The following is a 21,185-nucleotide window of genomic DNA, read 5'->3' as shown; positions in this document are numbered from 1 at the left end:
GAATCTTCTCTGACTTGATACATTGTCTGTTTTATAAAAGGCCCCCACCAAATATCCAAACCCATCCTAAATTTCAAGAGGTTGACCTCATCAATACAATTATGAAAAATAACTTGCGATGTCCACTGGTTCCACTTTGGAGAGAGGTCACAGGGTCACAGACTACATCACATCAAACTTTGATGGGGCAATAGAAGTAGAATAGGTGTCACTAACACAAACACTCAACTCAGAGACCTTAACCTAAAGTATTTTTCTATATATGTCCCTAGAGCTGTCAGGATGCCCTTCAGTCACCTCCAATCATCCAGCTGATGCCCCAGCATGAGGATGGTGATGCAGAGAGGAATGACATCATCATGTGATTTCCCTCCTACTTGCACGTCCTCCCCTGGGTGCAGACATGCCGGCCGGGCGTCTCTCCCTCTCTTTTTCTCTATCCCTCTCTTTCGATGTCTCTCTCTCTGCTGCTGCGAGGAGAGGGGTGGGATACTGTATCAACCAAGCTTCCACTTCCTCCCTTATCCATTTCTCTTGCAATCCCCCTTTCCCTCCCACCTCTCTCTCTCTTCCTATCCCCCGTTCTTCTCTCCTCATTTCCTAAGCTGAAGGAGAAGCCCTCAGCCCCCCCTCCCCTTGCCATACCCTCCGCCAGCAGCCCCGGCTCAGCCAATCAGTGTACGGTGGGGGCAGGGCATAGCTGACCACCATTCCAGTGCAGCACTGCATCCACCGACAGACAGGCAGCTAGCAGGGAACAGCTAGGAGAGCTAGCACCACAGCACTGAGACACAGACAAGACACTGTGTGTGTGCCTGTGTGTGTGCAACCAAGGCACAACTTCTTCTTCTTCACTGTTTTACTAGCACTTTTACCTCACAACTCTCTTCAAAGGAGACTAGGACAGCTCAGGCCTGCGTTTCCTCCTCATTAGAATAAAGAAGAGATCAGTGAAGGACAAGAGAGAGCTTGGATATCGGTTGTTCTTTCCTCCCTTTTCTCTCACCTCCCTCCGTCCGTCAGTCGCTGACAGCCCTCGCATACGTGCAGGCAGGATGATAGCGGCACAGCTTCTGGCATATTACTTCACTGAGCTGAAGGATGACCAGGTTAAGAAGGTGAGTGACTATAACACTTTTACCGTACTCTTCCCTCTAGAATGGGTCAGTTTTGCAAGAGTAGACGCTGCTGACAGTCATGGACACTGGTTGATGGTTGATGCTATCTGCATATCAATATGCCTCTGGGACATTTGATGAGGCTGGGTGAGGATGGAGCATTGGGAGGGAAGCCATGATGGACATCTGATTTAATTTTGATGAGTGGTTAGTCTTGTCAACAGTAAGTATTGGAACAGGAGTGTGCAGTTTTTAATAAACACACTGTGTGTCCTTGAGATTAGGATGTGCAAGCTGGGTGGGCTAGCTGGTGGTGGTCGTGATGCAGTGCATGCTAGCCCCCCTCTCACCGCAAAGGAGTGTTTCCGGGGCGTCTGTTGCCGGGGCGTCTGAAGCAGACAGGTGTCTGTGAGCTAGAGGCTGCTTAGAAGGAAGCCGTGAGCACTTCCTCTCCCCCTCCCCCTCTTCTTCTCTCTCTCTCTGACTCCTCTCTCGGTCCCTCCATCGTCATGGAAACGGTTAAAGTGCCAAACCCCACCTTGCCTCGCCATCCTCCTCCCCTGACACTAGGCCTGTAACCAAATCCATTCCCTTGTTCATTCCCGTGGATAGGAGGGAACACGCCCGTTAGTGATAGACAGATGTTGACCTCAGATCAGAACAGAAACAAGGCACGACATGTAGATGTCAGAGAAGCATCAGAGCATCTAGTTGTCTCAGGACACACATTATACATTAATAAATCCATTGGTTTTGACTTGACCTGTGTGACATCCCCTAGAGACTGAGTAAAGACAGAGTGGCTCGTTCTCTGATGGAGTGTGGGATTTGATTTGTGATGTCATACGTGACGTGTAGTGCAGCATGTGCACGTGCCCCTAGTACTGTAGCTAGCTAATGTGTGATTCACCACAGCAATGAAAATGTTAAGGCCCCTGGGAATAAATTCAGTTAACCATTACATTCCTGATTAAGACCTGTATGAGGGCTGATTCAACAAAATATTATATTACGTCAATTATTATGACAGTATATTATACTACTACTATACTATATTATTATATTACAATTCATATGAGAATATTAAATTATCTTAATCATTAAATTTTTTGATGCCCCAAAATTGTACTAATACTTACCATTGTGATGAAAACAGATGGTCTCTGATAGTGCGCATTTCATAACGTTTGTAGCTTACTACTACTCAATTACTAGCGTCACACATGTGAAGGCTGCACAATGCTATTTATATCAGGACAATCATTCTCCAGCTATTGGCTTTACAGCAGTAATATTGTTCAGCTCAGCTCTTCTTTTTGGAGCCCCATAGCGACTGGTGAATACTAATGCCACTGCAAGAGATTATATAATAATCTGTGGATCCTATCCAGTTGTTCCCTGTGGATTGTGTTCCACTGCACTCTGGAATAATATGACAACTTGTAATGTCTGTCTGTCTTCATATTGCTAAGTACCTGCACTCCATCATTGGTTGAGTAATATACAGTATCATAACAATACATAATAGTTAGGGTCAGTAAAGCTCAAGACCCTAATCCTTGAATATACTGTACCATGATGACACATCATCATAACATATTGTATCCATTCTTTCCTGTGGTGGTCTATAGATCGACAAGTACCTTTACTCTATGCGTTTCTCTGACGAGACGCTGCATGACATCAAGTGTCGGTTCCGGCGGGAGCTGGAGAACGGGCTGGGCCGCGACACCAACACCACCGCGACTGTCAAGATGCTGCCCACCTTTGTCAGGTCCATCCCTGATGGATCAGGTAAAGTGTCACGTCAATACAGTGTAAACTTCAATGCAATAGTGGTTCTGTGTGGCTCAGTTGGTTCACAAGCCAAAACGGGTCCCCGGAAATTGTGCACAAAGTCATCCATTTCATATGATATGTTACATCCTGCAAAGAATTATAATAATAATAATTTTCCTGCAATTCGGATGATTTGTTACGAATTGGAAAGTGCTTAATATTGCCTTCAATCTCTTTAATAAAATACAGCAATATATACATTGGAAATAATCCACACTGATGATGTTCGCTGCCTCTCTGCATGACAAAAAACCTATACATTCATAATCATAAGATAATGGCATGGATCCCATTTGGACATGCAGCTTGCATATCTACTGGCATGTCCTTTCAGGCTACTTCTATACAGTAAAAGCACCAAACTACCACTATTGGACTTTTAACGCTACATAGAAAATAGTGTTTATACTGTAAGCACTTTAAAGCACACTACACTCCCAGCTTATCTGTGCTGCAAAAATGTGCTGAGGTGTTTTAAATGGCCAGTGCCATTCTGTGACATTAGGCTTTTTGTGTGTACTGTGTGGCCCCTGTATTTGAACTTGGCAGGTCATATGGCCACCTAGCGCCATTGTTGTGAGCCCAGGAGCAAAGCAGTGCTCTCTGTGGCCACTAGAGTGTCTATGGGCTGTCAGTATGTCAGTATGATTAGCTGTGCTATAGCGGTGCATGATAACATTTAATATCGCTGACGCTGATACAGAGACACTGAGCTCATGCAAAATGATGCAGGGGTCCACCGTTGGGGTAGTTGGGTTTATTGGGGACAGTTGGGGTTATTTTTGTTCAGTTTATAGTATATAAAATGTATCTGTTGTAGTTGAAATTTAAAGTTACAGGTAAGATTTATAGTTTAAGACATGAAAAAAGAGGAAATGAGTTCACTGTTTGTTTCCTTGTTTGTTTACTGCTGATTGCCTGTCAACATCAGTTAAAATGCCCAGCCCTCATTAATAAATAACTAGACTATTGGGTTACATTAACAAATGTAATGTTGAATGTCAACAGGCAATCTTCCCAGCATAAAGTTACTACTTTGGAGAAGAGGATGGAAAATACTATATGTAAAATGTTGCCTGATAATAAAATGTCAGAAAGCTATTTTGAACTTGCTGATTGTAGAGGCCACTGCTGATAGTAGAGGCCACTGATAGTAGAGCCCACTGCTGATTGTAGAGACCACTGCTGATAGTAGAGGCCACTGATAGTAGAGCCCACTGCTGATAGTAGAGGGCGTTGTCAAGAGGTTTACTCCAAACATCCAACCTATGCATAGACCAGGGTGGCCTATCTTTGTTTGTAAACAGAGCGGCCCGTGGACAGTAAATCCCAAGGCCCAACAAGGCTAGCCTTGCAGAGGGGTCGTATCATAAAGCCAGCCTGTCGTGAGCAGTTCCCTGTCATCTTGCATGTTATAAATAGCCATAGTTTTCTGCCACTGGACATGAGGGGGTCCGGGAAGAGGGATTCAGTCAAAGTTCAAAGTTGAGGCTATGGTGACAGCTGACAACTGACATGTGTCAAGTATGTGAGATGTGTGCAAAAGTATAATCAACAATTTACTTAGTTACACAGGCCAATAACAAGCCATCAATGCCATGATCAACAAGATAGCAACACATGCAATATATTTTCTGTGATGGTATTCTTTACAGAGTAAGGAAAGATGAATATCAACAGTGGAGAACTCATTTAACTACAGGCCCTTTACTGTAAACTACAATCTAGATGGAACAGCAGTACTCTATAACAGTGTTATAACAGAACATTACCTAGTTAGCCTGAGGATAGAATTCTACTTTGCTTTAATGGCAGCTACAAATGGAGCCATCGTCTAGTCTGTAGGCCATCAGACACACCTCCATCCAATACAGCTCAGTGACATTTCATTCCAGACAGGTCAAGGGAACAGATTGTGATAATGCTCTGTGGTCAACACCAGACAGATAGTGTAATTAGATCAGCTTAGTGTCTGGAGTACACAATCAGCTTGGTGCCAGATCTATACAATCAATATAAACAGGCCTTTCTTTACCTTTTGAGGACAGAGTATGATTTTGTCTCCCTTCCTAGAATGACATATAATCCTGACATATAGCACCTGGCAGGCGATCAATTCAGTTCACCTAAAAGGAATTTTGTAGAAAGTAATACGCTGCTTGAAAGAGACTAGAAAATAGGTCATGTTGTTAATGTATTTTCTTCTGCGTTTTTATTTTATCTTCTCCAATCTGACAGAAAAGGGGGATTTCTTAGCTCTGGATCTGGGTGGCTCCAACTTCCGTATCCTGCGCGTGAAGGTGACACAAGACAAGAAGCAGCCGGTTCAGATGGAAAGCCTGGTCTATGAGACCCCTGAGGACATTATCCATGGGAGTGGGACGCAGGTCATCAACACCACAAAACACCACCAAAAAACAAACCAAAACACCCTCAAAAATACAACAAAACAAACTCAAACACAAAAAAAAACCTCTAAACTGCCCAAACACTCCCAGACCATTGCCTATAGTCTCATTCACTCACATCAGAGGTTCACTGGGTCAAACAATAAGGATCACTCTGTATAAAAGCAGTCACTCAATATTGTTGTATGGATCTGTTTGTCCTATGAAGTGGGTGTGACATCAAGACCCCCATCACTACACTGTTGACATCTGTTGTAAGTCGCTCTGGATAAGAGCGTCTGCTAAATGACTTAAATGTAAATGTAAATATGTTGACTGTTGAAAGTCCCCGAGAGAGGGCAGTTGGCAACAGTAACGTGATACCCACAACAATTCTGTAACGAGAGAGATCAATTGTGATTGGTTGAAACAAAAAAAACATTCCAAGCTGTAACCTATAGGCCTACAGAGTGGTCGTAGTAGAGGACTGACTTGAAGAACTGCTGGCCACCATCATGATTCACCAATTCAAACCAGTTTAATTGTTAATTAGGGGTTTGATAAGCCAATAGGGTTGGGTTGCTGCTACTGTTATTATGTGTAATTGTATAACAACGTGCTTCCGTCTAACTCCTCAATGCAAGTTATTTTTATGTCTGTAGCTCTTTGACCATGTCGCAGAATGCCTTGGTGACTTCATGGAGAAGCAAAAGATCAAGGATAAAAAACTCCCTGTAGGATTCACATTCTCCTTCCCATGTGCACAAACCAAACTGGACGAGGTAAGAGGTTCCAATAATGTATGCTTTTATAATGTTTTAAATGCTTTATTTGAGATGTTGAGAAACCATAATAAATGGCATATTTAAAAAATATATACTGCTCAAAAAAATAAAGGGAACACTTAAACAACACATCCTAGATCTAAATGAAAGAAATAATCTTATTAAATTCTTTTTTCTTTATGTAGTTGAATGTGTTGACAAAATCACACAAAAATAATCAATGGAAATCCAATTTATCAACCCATGGAGGTCTGGATTTGGAGTCACACTCAAAATTAAAGTGGAAAATCACACTACAACTTCGATGTAATGTCCTTAAAACAAGTCAAAATGAGGCTCAGTAGTGTGTGTGGCCTTCACGTGCCTGTATGACCTCCCTACAAAGCCTGGGCATGCTCCTGATGAGGTGGCGGATGGTCTCCTGAGGGATCTCCTCCCAGACCTGGACTAAAGCATCCGCCAACTCCTGGACAGTCTGTGGTGCAACGTGGCGTTGGTGGATGGAGCGAGACATGATGTCCCAGATGTGCTCAATTGGATTCAGGTCTGGGGAACGGGCGGGCCAGTCCATAGCATCAATGCCTTCCTCTTGCAGGAACTGCTGACACACTCCAGCCACATGAGGTCTAGCATTGTCTTGCATTAGGAGGAACCCAGGGCCAACCGTACCAGCATATGGTCTCACAAGGGGTCTGAGGATCTCATCTCGGTACCTAATGGCAGTCAGGCTACCTCTGGCGAGCACATGGAGGGCTGTGCGGCCCCCCAAAGAAATGCCACCCCACACCATGACTGACCCACCGCCAAACCGGTCATGCTGGAGGATGTTGCAGGCAGCAGAACGTTCTCCACGGCGTCTCCAGACTCTGTCACGTCTGTCACGTGCTCAGTGTGAACCTGCTTTCATCTGTGAAGAGCACAGGGCGCCAGTGGCGAATTTGCCAATCTTGCTGTTCTCTGGCTGTAAGCACAACCCCCACCTGTGGATGTCGGGCCCTCATACCACCCTCATGGAGCGTGTTTCTGACCGTTTGAGCAGACACATGCACATTTGTGGCCTGCTGGAGGTCATTTTGCAGGGCTCTGGCAGTGCTTCTCCTGCTCCTCCTTGCACAAAGGCGGAGGTAGCGGTCCTGCTGCTGGGTTGTTGCCCTCCTACGGCCTCCTCCACGTCTCCTGATGTACTGGCCTGTCTCCTGGTAGCGCCTCCATGCTCTGGACACTACGCTGACAGACACAGCAAACCTTCTTGCCACAGCTCACATTGATGTGCCATCCTGGATGAGCTGCACTACCTGAGCCACTTGTGTGGGTTGTAGACTCCGTCTCATGCTACCACTAGAGTGAAAGCACCGCCAGCATTCAAAAGTGACCAAAACATCAGCCAGGAAGCATAGGAACTGAGAAGTGGTCTGTGGTCCCCACCTGCAGAACCACTCCTTTATTGGGGGTGTCTTGCTAATTGCCTATAATTTCATGTGAAATTTATTGTCAATTAGTGTTGCTTCCTAAGTGGACAGTTTGATTTCACAGAAGTGTGATTGACTTGGAGTTACATTGTGTTGTTTAAGTGTTCCCTTTATTTTTTTGAGCAGTGTATATATTTAAGTATAAGACAACTTTTAGGGTTTGAGTTTGCACAGTTCTGTTGTAGAGTATATAACTGCAGGGGTGGTACCTGCCTGGGGGACAAAATCCTCATTTTAAATGCCATTTAAAAAGCCAACACTAGCTAAGACTAGCCAACACTAGTTAACACCAGCTAAAACTAGCTAAGACTAGCCAACACTAGCCAACACCAGCTAACACTAGCTAAGACTTGCCAACTCTAGCTAACACTAGCCAACACCAGTTAACACCAGCTAACACCAGCTAATACTAGCTAAGACTAGCCAACTCTAGCCAATACTAGCTAACACTAGCCAACACCAGTCAACACCAGCTAATACTAGCTAAGACTAACACTAGGTGGTCATAGGACAGATTTATTAAAGAAAGTGATGTCTGTTACAGGCCGTCTTAGTGACTTGGACAAAGAAGTTTAAAGTGAGTGGTGTAGAAGGCATGGATGTTGTGAAGCTTCTGAACAAGGCCATCAAGAAACGAGGGGTGAGTTTTCTTATTTCTTAACCATAATTGAATTACCACGTGTACTACTGGAAGAGAATTAGAAAACATATTGTATTTGTCAGGACTATGAAGCTGACATCATGGCAGTGGTCAATGACACAACCGGAACAATGATGACCTGTGGGTTCGACGATCAACGATGTGAAGTTGGCATCATCATAGGTGAGGATACACAGCATTCAAGACATGTATGATCGCATACACTCAAAAGGGTTATTGATAAAAGGTGGTAAAAGAACTGTGCAGCTTGCCAATGGCAAATAATGGTTGTGGCATTGTAGACTCATGTTAATTCTAAAATTACGTGAAAATTAAGCAGATGTCCATTTTGCGGCACAGCATTCTCCTGTGGCTTGCCGTAGTGCTCCAGACAGGTTATTTACAAGGCTGGGTGTACTTTCAGGTACTGGTACTAATGCCTGCTACATGGAGGAGCTGCGGCACATTGACCTGGTGGAGGGAGACGAGGGCAGGATGTGCATCAACACAGAGTGGGGGGCGTTCGGGGACGACGGGTCCCTGGAGGACCTCCGTACAGAATTTGACCGGGAGATCGACCGAGGCTCCCTCAACCCTGGGAAACAGCTGTAAGTCAAGACAGCAGGGCCTGCATGGTACTCAGGACTGCTATGTGGAATATGTGTTGACAGTTGTTGCCATAACGGAGTTATAACCTAAAGCTAATTACAGTACAATTTGTCAGTTAAGCGTCCATTGAATCAGGCACTTTTTGCAGCCTCAAAAGCTTCAAAAAATCACTACAAGTGATAAATATATAGGGCTCCAGGCCTGGGGCTTGCCACTCTCACAGCCAAGATAAAACATAAAACAGTGTAGACATTGTTCAACCCAAGCAGGTATTTACAAAATCTCTGGGAAGAGTCATGTCACATAACAATAACTCCTCAGAGAACGTAAAGCTGTGTATTTGTTTACAAGCCCTAAAAATCAACTGACACTGTCTCTGTTGTGTCTGTCTGGGAAGGTTTGAGAAGATGGCCAGCGGGATGTTTATGGGAGAGCTGGTCCGCCTCATCCTGGTCAAGATGGCCAAGGAGGGACTGCTGTTCGAGGGTCGGATAACCCCTGAGCTTCTGACAAAAGGGAAGATCGAAACAAAGCATGTTTCAGCCATTGAGAAGTAAGAGGTCAACCATGGACAATTTCTTCCAAGGAAAATATACACAACTCCGTTGTTTTTGTGGACTATATGACCTTCATTACATACAATGAAAAGTTATTTGAGGCTAAGTGAGCTGTAGAGCTCATGCACTACATAAATTCTTGCCATTGACCTCTCTCTCCCCATGACAGGAGCAAGGAAGGCCTGACCAAATGCAAAGAGGTTCTAACGAGGCTTGGGGTGGAGCCTTCTCAAGAGGACTGTGTTGCCGTACAACACGTGTGCACTATTGTATCCTTCCGCTCTGCGAACCTCATCGCAGCTACACTGGGAGGTATCCTTACTCGGCTGAAGGACAACAAGGGAGTCGCCCGCCTGCGCACCACTGTGGGCATTGATGGGTCGATGTACAAGATGCACCCTCAGTGAGTACTCAATCCTACTTGAGGTCGATAGGACCTCCTCTGTGCAAGAACACAACAAGAGAACAGGAGGGAATTTCAAAATAGCCACAGGTGTCAAAGAATATGCTGGTCTCTACCACAAGTGATGATGCAATAACATATCAAGATTGACATTTCTCTGACAAGTACTAGGCTTTGATACAAAAATCCAAACAGCTTGTAATCTCTTCCATCCATCCGCCCTTCTCCTCTCTCTGCAGATATGCCCGGCGTCTCCACAAGACGGTGCGGCGTTTGGTGCCCGACTCTGACGTCCGTTTCCTGCTGTCCGAAAGCGGAAGTGCCAAGGGTGCTGCCATGGTGACGGCAGTGGCGTACCGTCTGGCCGACCAGGCACGCCAGATTGCCCAGACACTGGCCGAGTTCCGTCTGAGCAAAGCCCAGCTGCTGGAGGTAAAGAAGAGGATGAGGACAGAGATTGAGAACGGCCTGGGGAAAAAGACCCACGACTCGGCCACCGTCAAGATGCTGCCCACCTACGTGCGCAGCACGCCTGACGGAACAGGTGACCAACAGGAGGGGGTTGTGGAAGGATGGATGGATGGATGGATGGATGGATGGATGGATGGATGGATGGATGGATGGATGGATGGATGGATGGATGGATGGATGGAAGGATTTAAAGGAGGAATTAATATATCTTCTCACCACTATTCAGAGTTGGCAGGAATCAGTTCCATCTGAATTGTAGTCGATTCAGGAATTCAATTACACCTCCATAGAGGAATTCCTTATTCAACCGTTAGGGAATAAATTGGGACTGACACCCGCAAAAGTTTAAAAGCTTCAGTGCTTTCATAATTGGTCTACTTTTTGTACTTTTTGTATAATCCTTGGGCATTTGCATGTTAGAATCCCTTCATTTTTACTGAACTGTCACCCAATATCCCTGCCTAATCTGAACAGCAGATGAATGTCACTGACCTCAAGCAATTCATATAGGTAGAACTATGAGAATCAACATTTGAAGCATGAGAATATCTTATGGAAATAGTGGAAGTTTGTATGGTATTGTAATATCATTAGCTAATAAGCCAGCCCTCATGTTACAGAAAATGGGGATTTTCTGGCTCTGGATCTGGGAGGGACAAACTTCCGGGTGCTGCTGGTTAAGATCCGTAGTGGGAAAAGGCGTACAGTGGAGATGCACAACAAAATCTACGCCATTCCCACCGAGGTCATGCAGGGCACGGGAGAGGAGGTACAGCAATGGCTGAAATTACTAAATGTCATTAGCCAAAAGCCATTAGATTCGGTCTCAATTCATGAACTATGATTCATCCGTTTTCAAATGTCCAAATACCATACTTCAGTAGTTTTTCCATACATAAATTGAGTCTGATTTATTTCTGTCTGTACTGAAATAAATACAGCCAGCACATCATCAAGCCAATTTATCATTAAATTCATAATTAAATGAATGCAGTCAGCATATGATTAAAGCTGTTTTTTTCAACCGTTTTCTCCAGCTCTTTGACCACATTGTGCACTGCATCTCTGACTTCCTGGACTACATGGGCATGAAGAGCGCCCGTCTGCCTCTGGGCTTCACCTTTTCCTTCCCCTGCCACCAGAAGAGCCTGGATGCAGTGAGTATCTTATCTGCTGGCTAACATCTACCCTGGATGAGAACCCAAAATATATCCTGTCATGCAAGATCCTCCAAAAATGGAATCACTCTCACTGACAATTATGATCAACATTCGCATTTCACAGTATATTTCATTGATCGTTCTCAGAGTGACAGTCGTGTCTGCTGTAACTATAAAATATGTGGATGCACCGAAAATCAAGTCAATGTATTAAGGTGATCGTAGAGCTGGGACGATAAACCGAAAATTATTGACACCGAAGGCATTTTGCTGATATCGTTCATTGCGATAAGTAGCCTATACTAGAGAAATGTGAAGTTTGAAATTCTATAAGTTTGCTAATATGGGTGATTGTTAATGGGACAATTGACACTACAACAATACATTTCTTTGTAATAGAAAAAATGGTGGTGTACATTGTTATAAATGTATCGTTCTATTTAGCGTTATCGCATAAATTCATGCAATTTATCGCAATATGGATTTTTGCCCATATCGTCCAGCTCTAGGTAACCAAAAAGTGCCTTTTCTGTTTTTTAGGGTATCCTTGTGAACTGGACCAAAGGCTTCAAATGCACAGACTGTGAGGGTGAAGATGTGGTGGAGCTTCTCCGGGAGGGAATCAAGAGGAAAGAGGTGAGAATCACTTTTGGCTCATTGACTTGTCACTAGAAGTCGCTGGGTGACGTTTTGCCGTTGCCATGACGAAGTCACAGCACCAATTTGCCCTGCAGAGCTGCGGTCCCTGAAATAGCTTCTACCATGTTTTGCGGCAGAAAAGTTTGAGTGGGAAAAGTCGCTAAATGCTAGAGGTCGACCGATTAATCGGAATGGCCGATTAATTAGGGCCGATTTCAAGTTTTCATAACAATCGGAAATCGGTATTTTTGGATGCCGATTTGGCCGATTTTTACATTTATTTTTTACACCATTACTTAACTAGGCAAGTCAGTTAAGAACACATTCTTATTTTCAATGACGGCCTAGGAACGGTGGGTTAACTGCCTTGTTCAGGGGCAGAACGACAGATTTTTACCTTGTCAGCTCGGGGATTCAATCTTGCAACCTTACGGTTAACTAGTCCAACGCTCTAACCACCTGCTTTACATTGCACTCCATGAGGAGCCTGCCTGTTACGCGAATGCAGTAAGAAGCCAAGGTAAGTTGCTAGCTAGCATTAAACTTATCTTATAAAAAACAATCAATCAATCATAATCACTAGTTAACTACACATGGTTGATGATATTACTAGTTGATCTAGCCTGTCCTGTGTTGCATATAATCGCTTAGGAACACGTTGCTCCAACGTGTACCTAACCATAAACATCAATGCCTTTCTTAAAATCAATACACAGAAGTATATATTTTAAACCTGCATATTTAGCTAAAAGAAATCCAGGTTAGCAGGCAATATTAACCAGGTGAAATTGTGTCACTTCTCTTGCGTTCATTGCACGCAGAGTCAGGGTATATGCAACAGTTTGGGCCGCCTGTCTCGTTGCGAACTAATTTGCCAGAATTTTACGTAATTATGACATAACATTGAAGGTTGTACAATATAACAGGAATATTTAGACTTAGGGATGCCACCCATTGGATAAAATACGGAACGGTTCCGTATTTCACTGAAAGGAAAAAAAAATTTTTTTCGAGATGATAGTTTCCGGATTCGACCATATTAATGACCTAAGGCTCGTATTTCTGTGTGTTTATTATATTATAATTAAGTCTATGATTTGATAGAGCAGTCTGACTGAGCGGTGGTAGGCAGTAGCAGGCTCGTAAGCATTCATTCAAACAGCACTTTAGTGCGTTTTGCCAGCAGCTCTTCGCTGTGCTTCAAGCATTGCGCTGTTTATGACTTCAAGCCTATCAACTCCCAAGATTAGGCTGGTGTAACCGATGTGAAATGGCTAGCTAGTTAGTGGGGTGCACGCTAATAGCGTTTCAAACGTCACTCGCTCTGAGACTTGGAGTGGTTGTTCCCCTTGCTCTGCATGGGTAACGCTGCTTCGAGGGTGGCTGTTGTCGATGTGTTCCTGGTTCAAGCCCAGGTAGGAGCGAGGAGAGGGACGGAAGCTATACTGTTACACTGGCAATACTAAAGTGCCCATAAGAACATCCAATAGTCAAAGGTATATGAAATACAAATCGTATAGAGAGAAATAGTCCTATAATTCCTATAATAACTACAACCTAAAACTTCTTACCTGGGAATATTGAAGACTCATGTTAAAAGGAACCACCAGCTTTCATATGTTCTCATGTTCTGAGCAAGGAACTTAAACGTTAGCTTTCTTACATGGCACATATTGCACTTTTACTTTCTTCTCCAACACTTTGTTTTTGCATTATTTAAACCAAATTGAACATGTTTCATTATTTATTTGAGGCTAAATAGATTTTATTGATGTATTATATTAAGTTAAAATAAGTGTTCATTCAGTATTGTTGTAATTGTCATTATTACAAATAAAGCAAAAAAAGATTGCCCGATTAATCGGCATCGGCTTTCTTTGGCCCTCCAATAATCGGTATCGGCGTTGAAAAATCATAATCGGTCGACCTCTACTAAATGCTATCAAAACCATAGAAATCCTTTGTGGCAAAACTCCTCAAAGGCAGCCTGAAAAGTAGCTGAATTTGTTGCTAGGCTCTTTTACCAATAAAAGTCGCTGGAGGGGTCTGAAAACTCGCTAAATATAGTAACAGAATCGCTAAATTGGCAATACTGTGTGGAACTGTCATTACACTCATGCGCCATAACTGAACTGCCACTACACTGTCTCAGTCACCATCAACATTAACACCCCAGGTAAAGGCTGATCTCATTCATAACACCATTTATCAACAATAAATCACTCTATGCGGTTGGAAATACTGATACCATCCCATGCCAGACCACAATATTTAAAAAAAACAATAGCATATCATGCTAAGTTACCATTAGGAGCATATGCTAGTAGCATATGCAATGTCTCCATTGGCAACTTTCAGCCGTGCTGCAGTAACTCAGTTATACTCAATGTGCTTCAGTCAATCTGGATTTGTTGTTCTGAGGGGTTCTCAGCCCAAATCACACACCAACATGTTTCTCAGTATCTTTTCTTTATCAATTTCACCCTTTTAGATGGAGGATGAAGTAAGTATTAGTTGAATGTCAATGAGCAAATTGATTCGGGGAAAAAAAACAGGTAAAACGGAGCCGCAATGCTAGTCTCGAAAACCTGTCCCTAGGCAACACAGTGACTACAACCTGGTTTCAATTATGGCCTATTTTGGCATAGAGGAAGTATGTAACTACCTACATCACTACTTTATTGGCTTGAATAAAATACTAAATATTGGCAAAATAAATAAATACTAAATATTGGCTAGCAAGATGGAGATCACTTTGGTTATTTTTAATGAGTGCATTTCGCAAGTGGCTAGTTTGCATCAACTACTTTAACTAAAACCACAGCAAAGGTTTTTCCTGCAAGCTTTGGTTTTGAATCGCGACGTTCTGGCATGACTGCCTCATGATTTGTGGGAGAGCCAAGATAATAGCTTTTTTTTTTATCAACGTACTGTAGGTAGTGACGTAGTTCATCTATAACATAAAGAGTCAATTACTGAAACCAGTCCCTAGTCACTGTGTTGCCTAGGGTTGGATTTCCAGGACTACCGCAATGCAGAGGTGTGGAAATTGTTTAAATAGCATGTTATTAACATGGGAAAATTGTAATAAACAAGAATGCAAAAATGACTGTAAATCGTTACAGGAAAAGTATAAGACAAATTAACTTGAGAGTGTTTGTTGTGACCATTGTTGTGACCAAATTGCGAGTTTATATTTCTAGCAACAACAACAAAAAAATCAGGATCTTTACAAATGGGAATGGGAATATATCTCTTTGTTAATTGTGTGTGTGTATGTGTGTGTGTATGCCTGTCTGTCTCCTGTCTGAGCTTCTGCATAATAATGAGTGTGTGGAGGGTCAGTGGGTGGCATTGTTCTTGGAGTGCTATTTGAAAGGTTGCCATGTCTGAAATCATCTTTCAGTTGAACCAGCCATTCACTAACATTTCCAGGGGGGGAAAGTGGATAATTCATTGAGAAACAACCATTTGTACACACCAACATTCACCAACACTCACAGTGGTAGGCAATCAAACAAGCTAAGCGTCAGTATAGAGACAAAGTGGAGTCGCAATTCAACGGCTCAGACACGAGAGGTATGGGGCAGGGTCTACAGTTAATCACGGACTACAAAAGAAATACCAGCCCCGTCGCGGACCACGATGTCTTGTTCCCAGACAGACTAAACAACTTCTTTGCTCGCTTTGAGGACAATACAGTGCCACTGACACGGCCCGCAACCAAAACCTGCGGGCTTCTCCTTCACTGCAGCCAACGTGAGTAAAACATTTAAACGTGTTAACCCTCGCAGGGCTGCAGGCCCAGACGGCATCCCCGACCGCGTCCTCAGAGCATGCGCAGACCAGCTGGCTGGTGTGTTTACGGACATATTCAATCAATCCTTATCCCAGTCTGCTGTTCCCACATGCTTCAAGAGGGCCACCATTGTTCCTGTTCCCAAGAAAGCTAAGGTAACTGAGCTAAATGACTACCGCCCCGTAGCACTCACTTCCGTCATCATGAAGTGCTTTGAGAGACTAGTCAAGGACCATATCACCTCCACCCTACCTGACACCCTAGACCCACTCCAATTTGCTTACCGCCCCAATAGGTCCACAGACGACGCAAACGCAATCACACTGCACACTGCCCTAACCCATCTGGACAAGAGGAATACCTATGTAAGAATGCTGTTCATCGATTACAGCTCAGCATTTAACACCATAGTACCCCCCAAACTCATCATTAAGCTCGAGACCCTGGGTCTCGACCCCGCCCTGTGCAACTGGGTCCTGGACTTCCTGACGGGCCGTCCCCAGGTGGTGAGGGTAGGTAACAACATCTCCAGCCCGCTGATCCTCAACCCTGGGGCCCCACAAGGGTGCGTTCTCAGCTCTCTCCTGTACTCCCTGTTCACCCACGACTGCGTGGCCATGCACGCCTCCAACTCAATCATCAAGTTTGCAGACGACACTACAGTGGTAGGCTTGATTACCAACAACGACGAGACGGCCTACAGGGAGGAGGTGAGGGCCCTCGGAGTGTGGTGTCAGGAAAATAACCTCACACTCAATGTCAACAAAACAAAGGAGATGATCATGGACTTCAGGAAACAGCAGAGGAAGCAGCCCCCTATCCATATTGACGGGACAGTAGTGGAGAGGGTGAAAAGTTTTAAGTTCCTCGGCGTACACATCACGGACAAACTAAAATGGTCCACCCACACAGACAGCGTGGTGAAGAAGGCGCAGCAGCACCTCTTCAACCTCAGGAGGCTGAAGAAATTCGGCTTGTCACTAAAAACACTCACAAACTTTTACAGATGCACAATCGAGAGCATCCTGTCGGGCTGTATCAGCGCCTGGTACGGCAACTGCTCTGCCCATAACCGTAAGGCTCTCCACAGGGTAGTGAGGTCTGCACAACGCATCACCGGGGGCAAACTACCTGCCCTCCAGGACACCTACACCAACCGATGTCACAGGAAGGCCAAAAAGATAATCAAGTACAACAACCACCCGAGCCACTGCCTGTTCACCCCGCTATCATCCAGAAGGCGAGATCAGTACAGGTGCATCAAAGCTGGGACCGAGAGACTGAAAAACAGCTTCTTTCTCAAGGCCATCAGACTGTTAAACAGCCATCACTAACATTGAGTGGCTGCTGCCAACATACTGACTCAACTCTAGCCACTTTAATAATGGAAAAATTGATGTAATAAATGTATCACTAGCCACTTTAAACAATGCCACTAATGTTTACATACCCTACATTACTCATCTCATATGTATATACTGTACTCTATACCATCTACTGCATCTTGATGTAATAAATGTATCACTAGCCACTTTAAACAATGGCACTTTATATAATGTTTACATACCCTACATTACTCATCTCATATGTATATACTGTACTCTATACCATCTACTGCATCTTGCCTATGCCGTTTGACCATCACTCATTCATATATTTTTATGTACATATTCTTATTCATTCCATTACACTTGTGTGTATAAGGTAGTTGTTGTGAAATTGTTAGGTTAAATTACTTGTTAGATGTTACTGCATGGTCGGAACTAGAAACACAAGCATTTCGCTACACTTGCATTAACATATGCTAACCATGTGTATGTGACAAATAAAATGTGATTTGATTTGAAAATAATATCATGTTTTTTGTTTTACAACATGATGCATAACTCTAAATGGAGGTTTGTTTTCTGGTTGTGACAGTAAATTAAGGTGACGAATGAGGTTACTATTTAAAGCATTGGGTGAACAGAAAATGTATAGTTCAACTCACTCAAATGTACTGTTCAACTCATAATGTTGTTTGTGTGTTGTGTGTATGTGTAGGAGTTTGATCTGGATGTGGTAGCTGTGGTGAACGACACTGTTGGAACAATGATGACGTGTGCATACGAAGAGCCCACCTGTGAGGTTGGACTTATTGCAGGTATACAGGCCACTACTTAATTTAATCAACACTTACAGTACAACATTGTTTTTCTATCAAATGCAAAATAAGTTGATGAAATTGGATACAAAGCTAATGGCTAAAACTTTTATACCAAATGGTATATAATTTACTGTAATGTACATTGTAATAAGCAGTATATCCACAATACATATAATACTGTACAGATTTATAGACCTGGGATGTCACGTGCATTCTAACAGGGACGGGCAGTAATGCGTGTTACATGGAGGAGATGAGGAACATAGAGACGGTGGAGGGGAACGAGGGACGCATGTGTGTCAACATGGAGTGGGGTGCCTTCGGGGACAATGGGTGCCTGGACGATATCAGGACGCAGTACGACTGCGCCGTGGACGAGAACTCACTCAATGAGGGCAAACAGAGGTGACAATTGAACAGCCAAACTAGTAAATGGCTCTCTGAGCTAAGGATAGGTTGAAATGTGTTTTTTTTGGTTGTTGGTTTTTTGGCCTAAGTGTTTTGTTAATGGCCTGAGTATGCATCTGTACTTTATCGTATTTGAACCAGAATCCTTTATTGACTCTAAAATACTTTAATGTTATCCATAATAAAATGGTGCTTGGTTTTGATTGTTGGTATGTTAGACTAAGAGTCATCGATGGTCTACTGTACTATGCTCCCTGAGGAAAGATGGGCCTAACTAAATAACTAAGTTATCTGCCTCAAATGTTGGGTATGTTTCACTCCATGTCTCAGGTATGAGAAGATGTGTAGCGGCATGTACCTGGGAGAAATTGTGAGGAACATCCTGATTGACCTGACCAAGCGCGGCTTCCTGTTCCGTGGAAAGATCTCTGAGACGCTGAAGACCAGAGGCATCTTTGAGACAAAGTTCCTGTCCCAGATAGAGAGGTAGAGAACATGTGATTAAACTAAAAAATCTGTACTTAAATTTGACCCTATTAACTAAGGATATGTGCCTGGGGGTGTGCATAAGTATCCTGTTGTAATTTGGGATGTGCAGAGATGATCTACGCTGTTGAGAACCAACACTTAATACAATTAGAAATTGTTCACAACAATGGCATCTACATTGTTACAAACACATAAGAATATGATACAGACACCTTTATGAGACTGTAACCAGTATTAGGCCTACCTGTATGCACAAGTAACTATTCAGTATCCAGTGATCCAATGGCTCTTGATTGACCTTTAACCCTTTCTTTCCCCAGCGATCGCCTGGCCTTGCTGCAGGTCAGGGCCATCCTACAGCAGCTGGGTCTGGACAGCACATGTGACGACAGTATCATCGTCAAGGAGGTATGCAGCACCGTGTCCCGCCGTGCGGCTCAGATCTGCGGAGCCGGAATGGCCGGCGTGGTGGACAAGATTCGTGAGAACAGAGGGCTGGACCACCTAGACGTCACTGTGGGGGTGGACGGAACACTCTACAAACTGCACCCACAGTGAGTGATGGAGGGATAGAGAGAGAGGAAAGGAGAGGGAAAAAAGGAGAGCCAGTGTTAGCTCATAGTAAACTAAATCCAAAGCTTCCTTAAAATGTTAAAAGGTGGAAATTAGAAGCATGTCCATAATGACGTGTGATATTAGTGTCAGAGGATAAGGACATTTCACATCTGCTACATCTTGTCTACTTAGATATCATAGAAATAGAACTCTGAGTACAACTGTAATGAATCCGCATCATCAATTCAGTGATATGTCCTATGAGAGACAATTATCCTTATACTCATCTGACTATGTGTGCCTGTCTCCCTGTCTCTCCAGCTTTTCCCGGATCTTCCACCAGACAGTGAAGGAGCTCGCCCCCAAGTGTAAAGTCAACTTCCTGTTGTCGGAGGATGGGAGCGGCAAGGGTGCAGCCCTCATCACAGCCGTGGGCTGTCGCCAGAGAGTGCAAGAGGCGCAGCAAGCGGCTCAGCAAGCGTAATGAGCCGCCCCTCCCATCACCTTGACAACGCCCTGCTACTCCAACTTTTCTTCCACCCACCGCACAGCTCTTCTCTCCATCTCCCCATAGCCCCAACAGCCGTGACTCCACCTCTGCCCCACCTGGCCACTCTCACAGCCGGAGACATGTCCGCATGCATAGGGAAGTAAAAATACTAGAATATTTCACCTTTATTTATTTATAATGCACCAGAAGGGTTTATCATTTAAATGTTTGTACATTTTCCTCGATAGCATGTTGTCTTAAGTATCTGGTAAATATAGTGCAAAATGTGTGTATTGTATAACAAAAGTTAGATTTTGCACTAAACAAAAAGTTCTCTGTACTTTCTACTGGATATGCGAGTTACAAGAGTAGTAGTATTTTGGTGGAACTCTCAATTGAACCATTGAACATTTAATCCAATGAATGATACAACTCCTTTATAGTGATTACACTCTTTATATATCTTTTCCAAAAAGGCCTCTGCTTATAGGGTGGAAAGCAAGAGTCACGGCTGAAAAAAGTTATAATTTTACGCACCACCTACATACTATTTTCACACAATGTACTAGTCTACTACTAATAATTTTTTGTGTAAATGTATGTCAAAAGTAAGTCACATAATACAGTATTCCACCTTCACCTAACCACTTTTTCTGAGGAGCTTGGAGAGCTGAATGGACCCCCCCACACACAGTTAAAGTGTTCTACCTTGTTGCTACATAAATGTGAATTACTACTATACCTTAGGTGTTGTGTTTTGTGTTCATTCCCACCTATACCTACGCATTGTGTGCACAAAGAATAAATGTTCATTGGGCCCCAAGACAAGAGTGGCTACTCCGAGCGCTTCTGTGTGTACTTGTGGCTGAATGTCTCTGTGAGTCCTACTGTAACATGACCTGAATGTCTCTGTGAGTCCTACTTTAACATGACCTGAATGTCTCTGTGAGTCCTACTGTAACATGACCTGTAGCTTTACATGTCCAAAGCTCTATGAAGACTGCATGCCTTATTCTGAGACAAATGGAGGGTACTGGATCCTTTTATTTTATATATGAAAATAGATTTGTGTTTCAAACTGTGACAAGTGAATTCATTAAATTATATTTTGTTGTGCAGTAAATACTGTGGAGATGTCTCTTTCTTAGAATTTCACTGTACAGGTGGAGCTGATTCTACAATAAGCTTCAAGACATGACAAAAGACAACTCCAATGATGGA

General features: G+C 43.5%; 1 protein-coding gene across 1 annotated transcript; it reads left to right on the top strand.

The window, feature by feature from the left end:
* The first annotated feature begins 654 nt into the window (after positions 1-654).
* LOC106564733 (hexokinase-1) lies at positions 655-21,087 on the top strand. The gene is made up of 18 exons (XM_014131035.3): positions 655-1,118; positions 2,750-2,912; positions 5,196-5,344; positions 6,007-6,126; positions 8,143-8,238; positions 8,322-8,421; positions 8,663-8,846; positions 9,245-9,400; positions 9,574-9,807; positions 10,047-10,351; positions 10,899-11,047; positions 11,316-11,435; positions 11,979-12,074; positions 17,920-18,019; positions 18,244-18,427; positions 18,761-18,916; positions 19,240-19,473; positions 19,796-21,087. The coding sequence occupies exons 1-18, from the start codon at positions 1,056-1,058 to the stop codon at positions 19,956-19,958; spliced, it is 2,772 nt and encodes a 923-aa protein (XP_013986510.1). The 5' UTR covers positions 655-1,055; the 3' UTR covers positions 19,959-21,087.
* The last annotated feature ends 98 nt before the right edge of the window (positions 21,088-21,185 follow it).

This window comes from Salmo salar, chromosome 12 (genome assembly GCF_965601325.2).
Source record: "Salmo salar chromosome 12, fSalSal1, whole genome shotgun sequence".
NCBI lineage: Eukaryota > Metazoa > Chordata > Actinopteri > Salmoniformes > Salmonidae > Salmo > Salmo salar.
The sequence above is the reverse complement of the archived record's forward strand: the minus strand, read 5'-3'. Positions and strand labels throughout refer to the sequence as shown.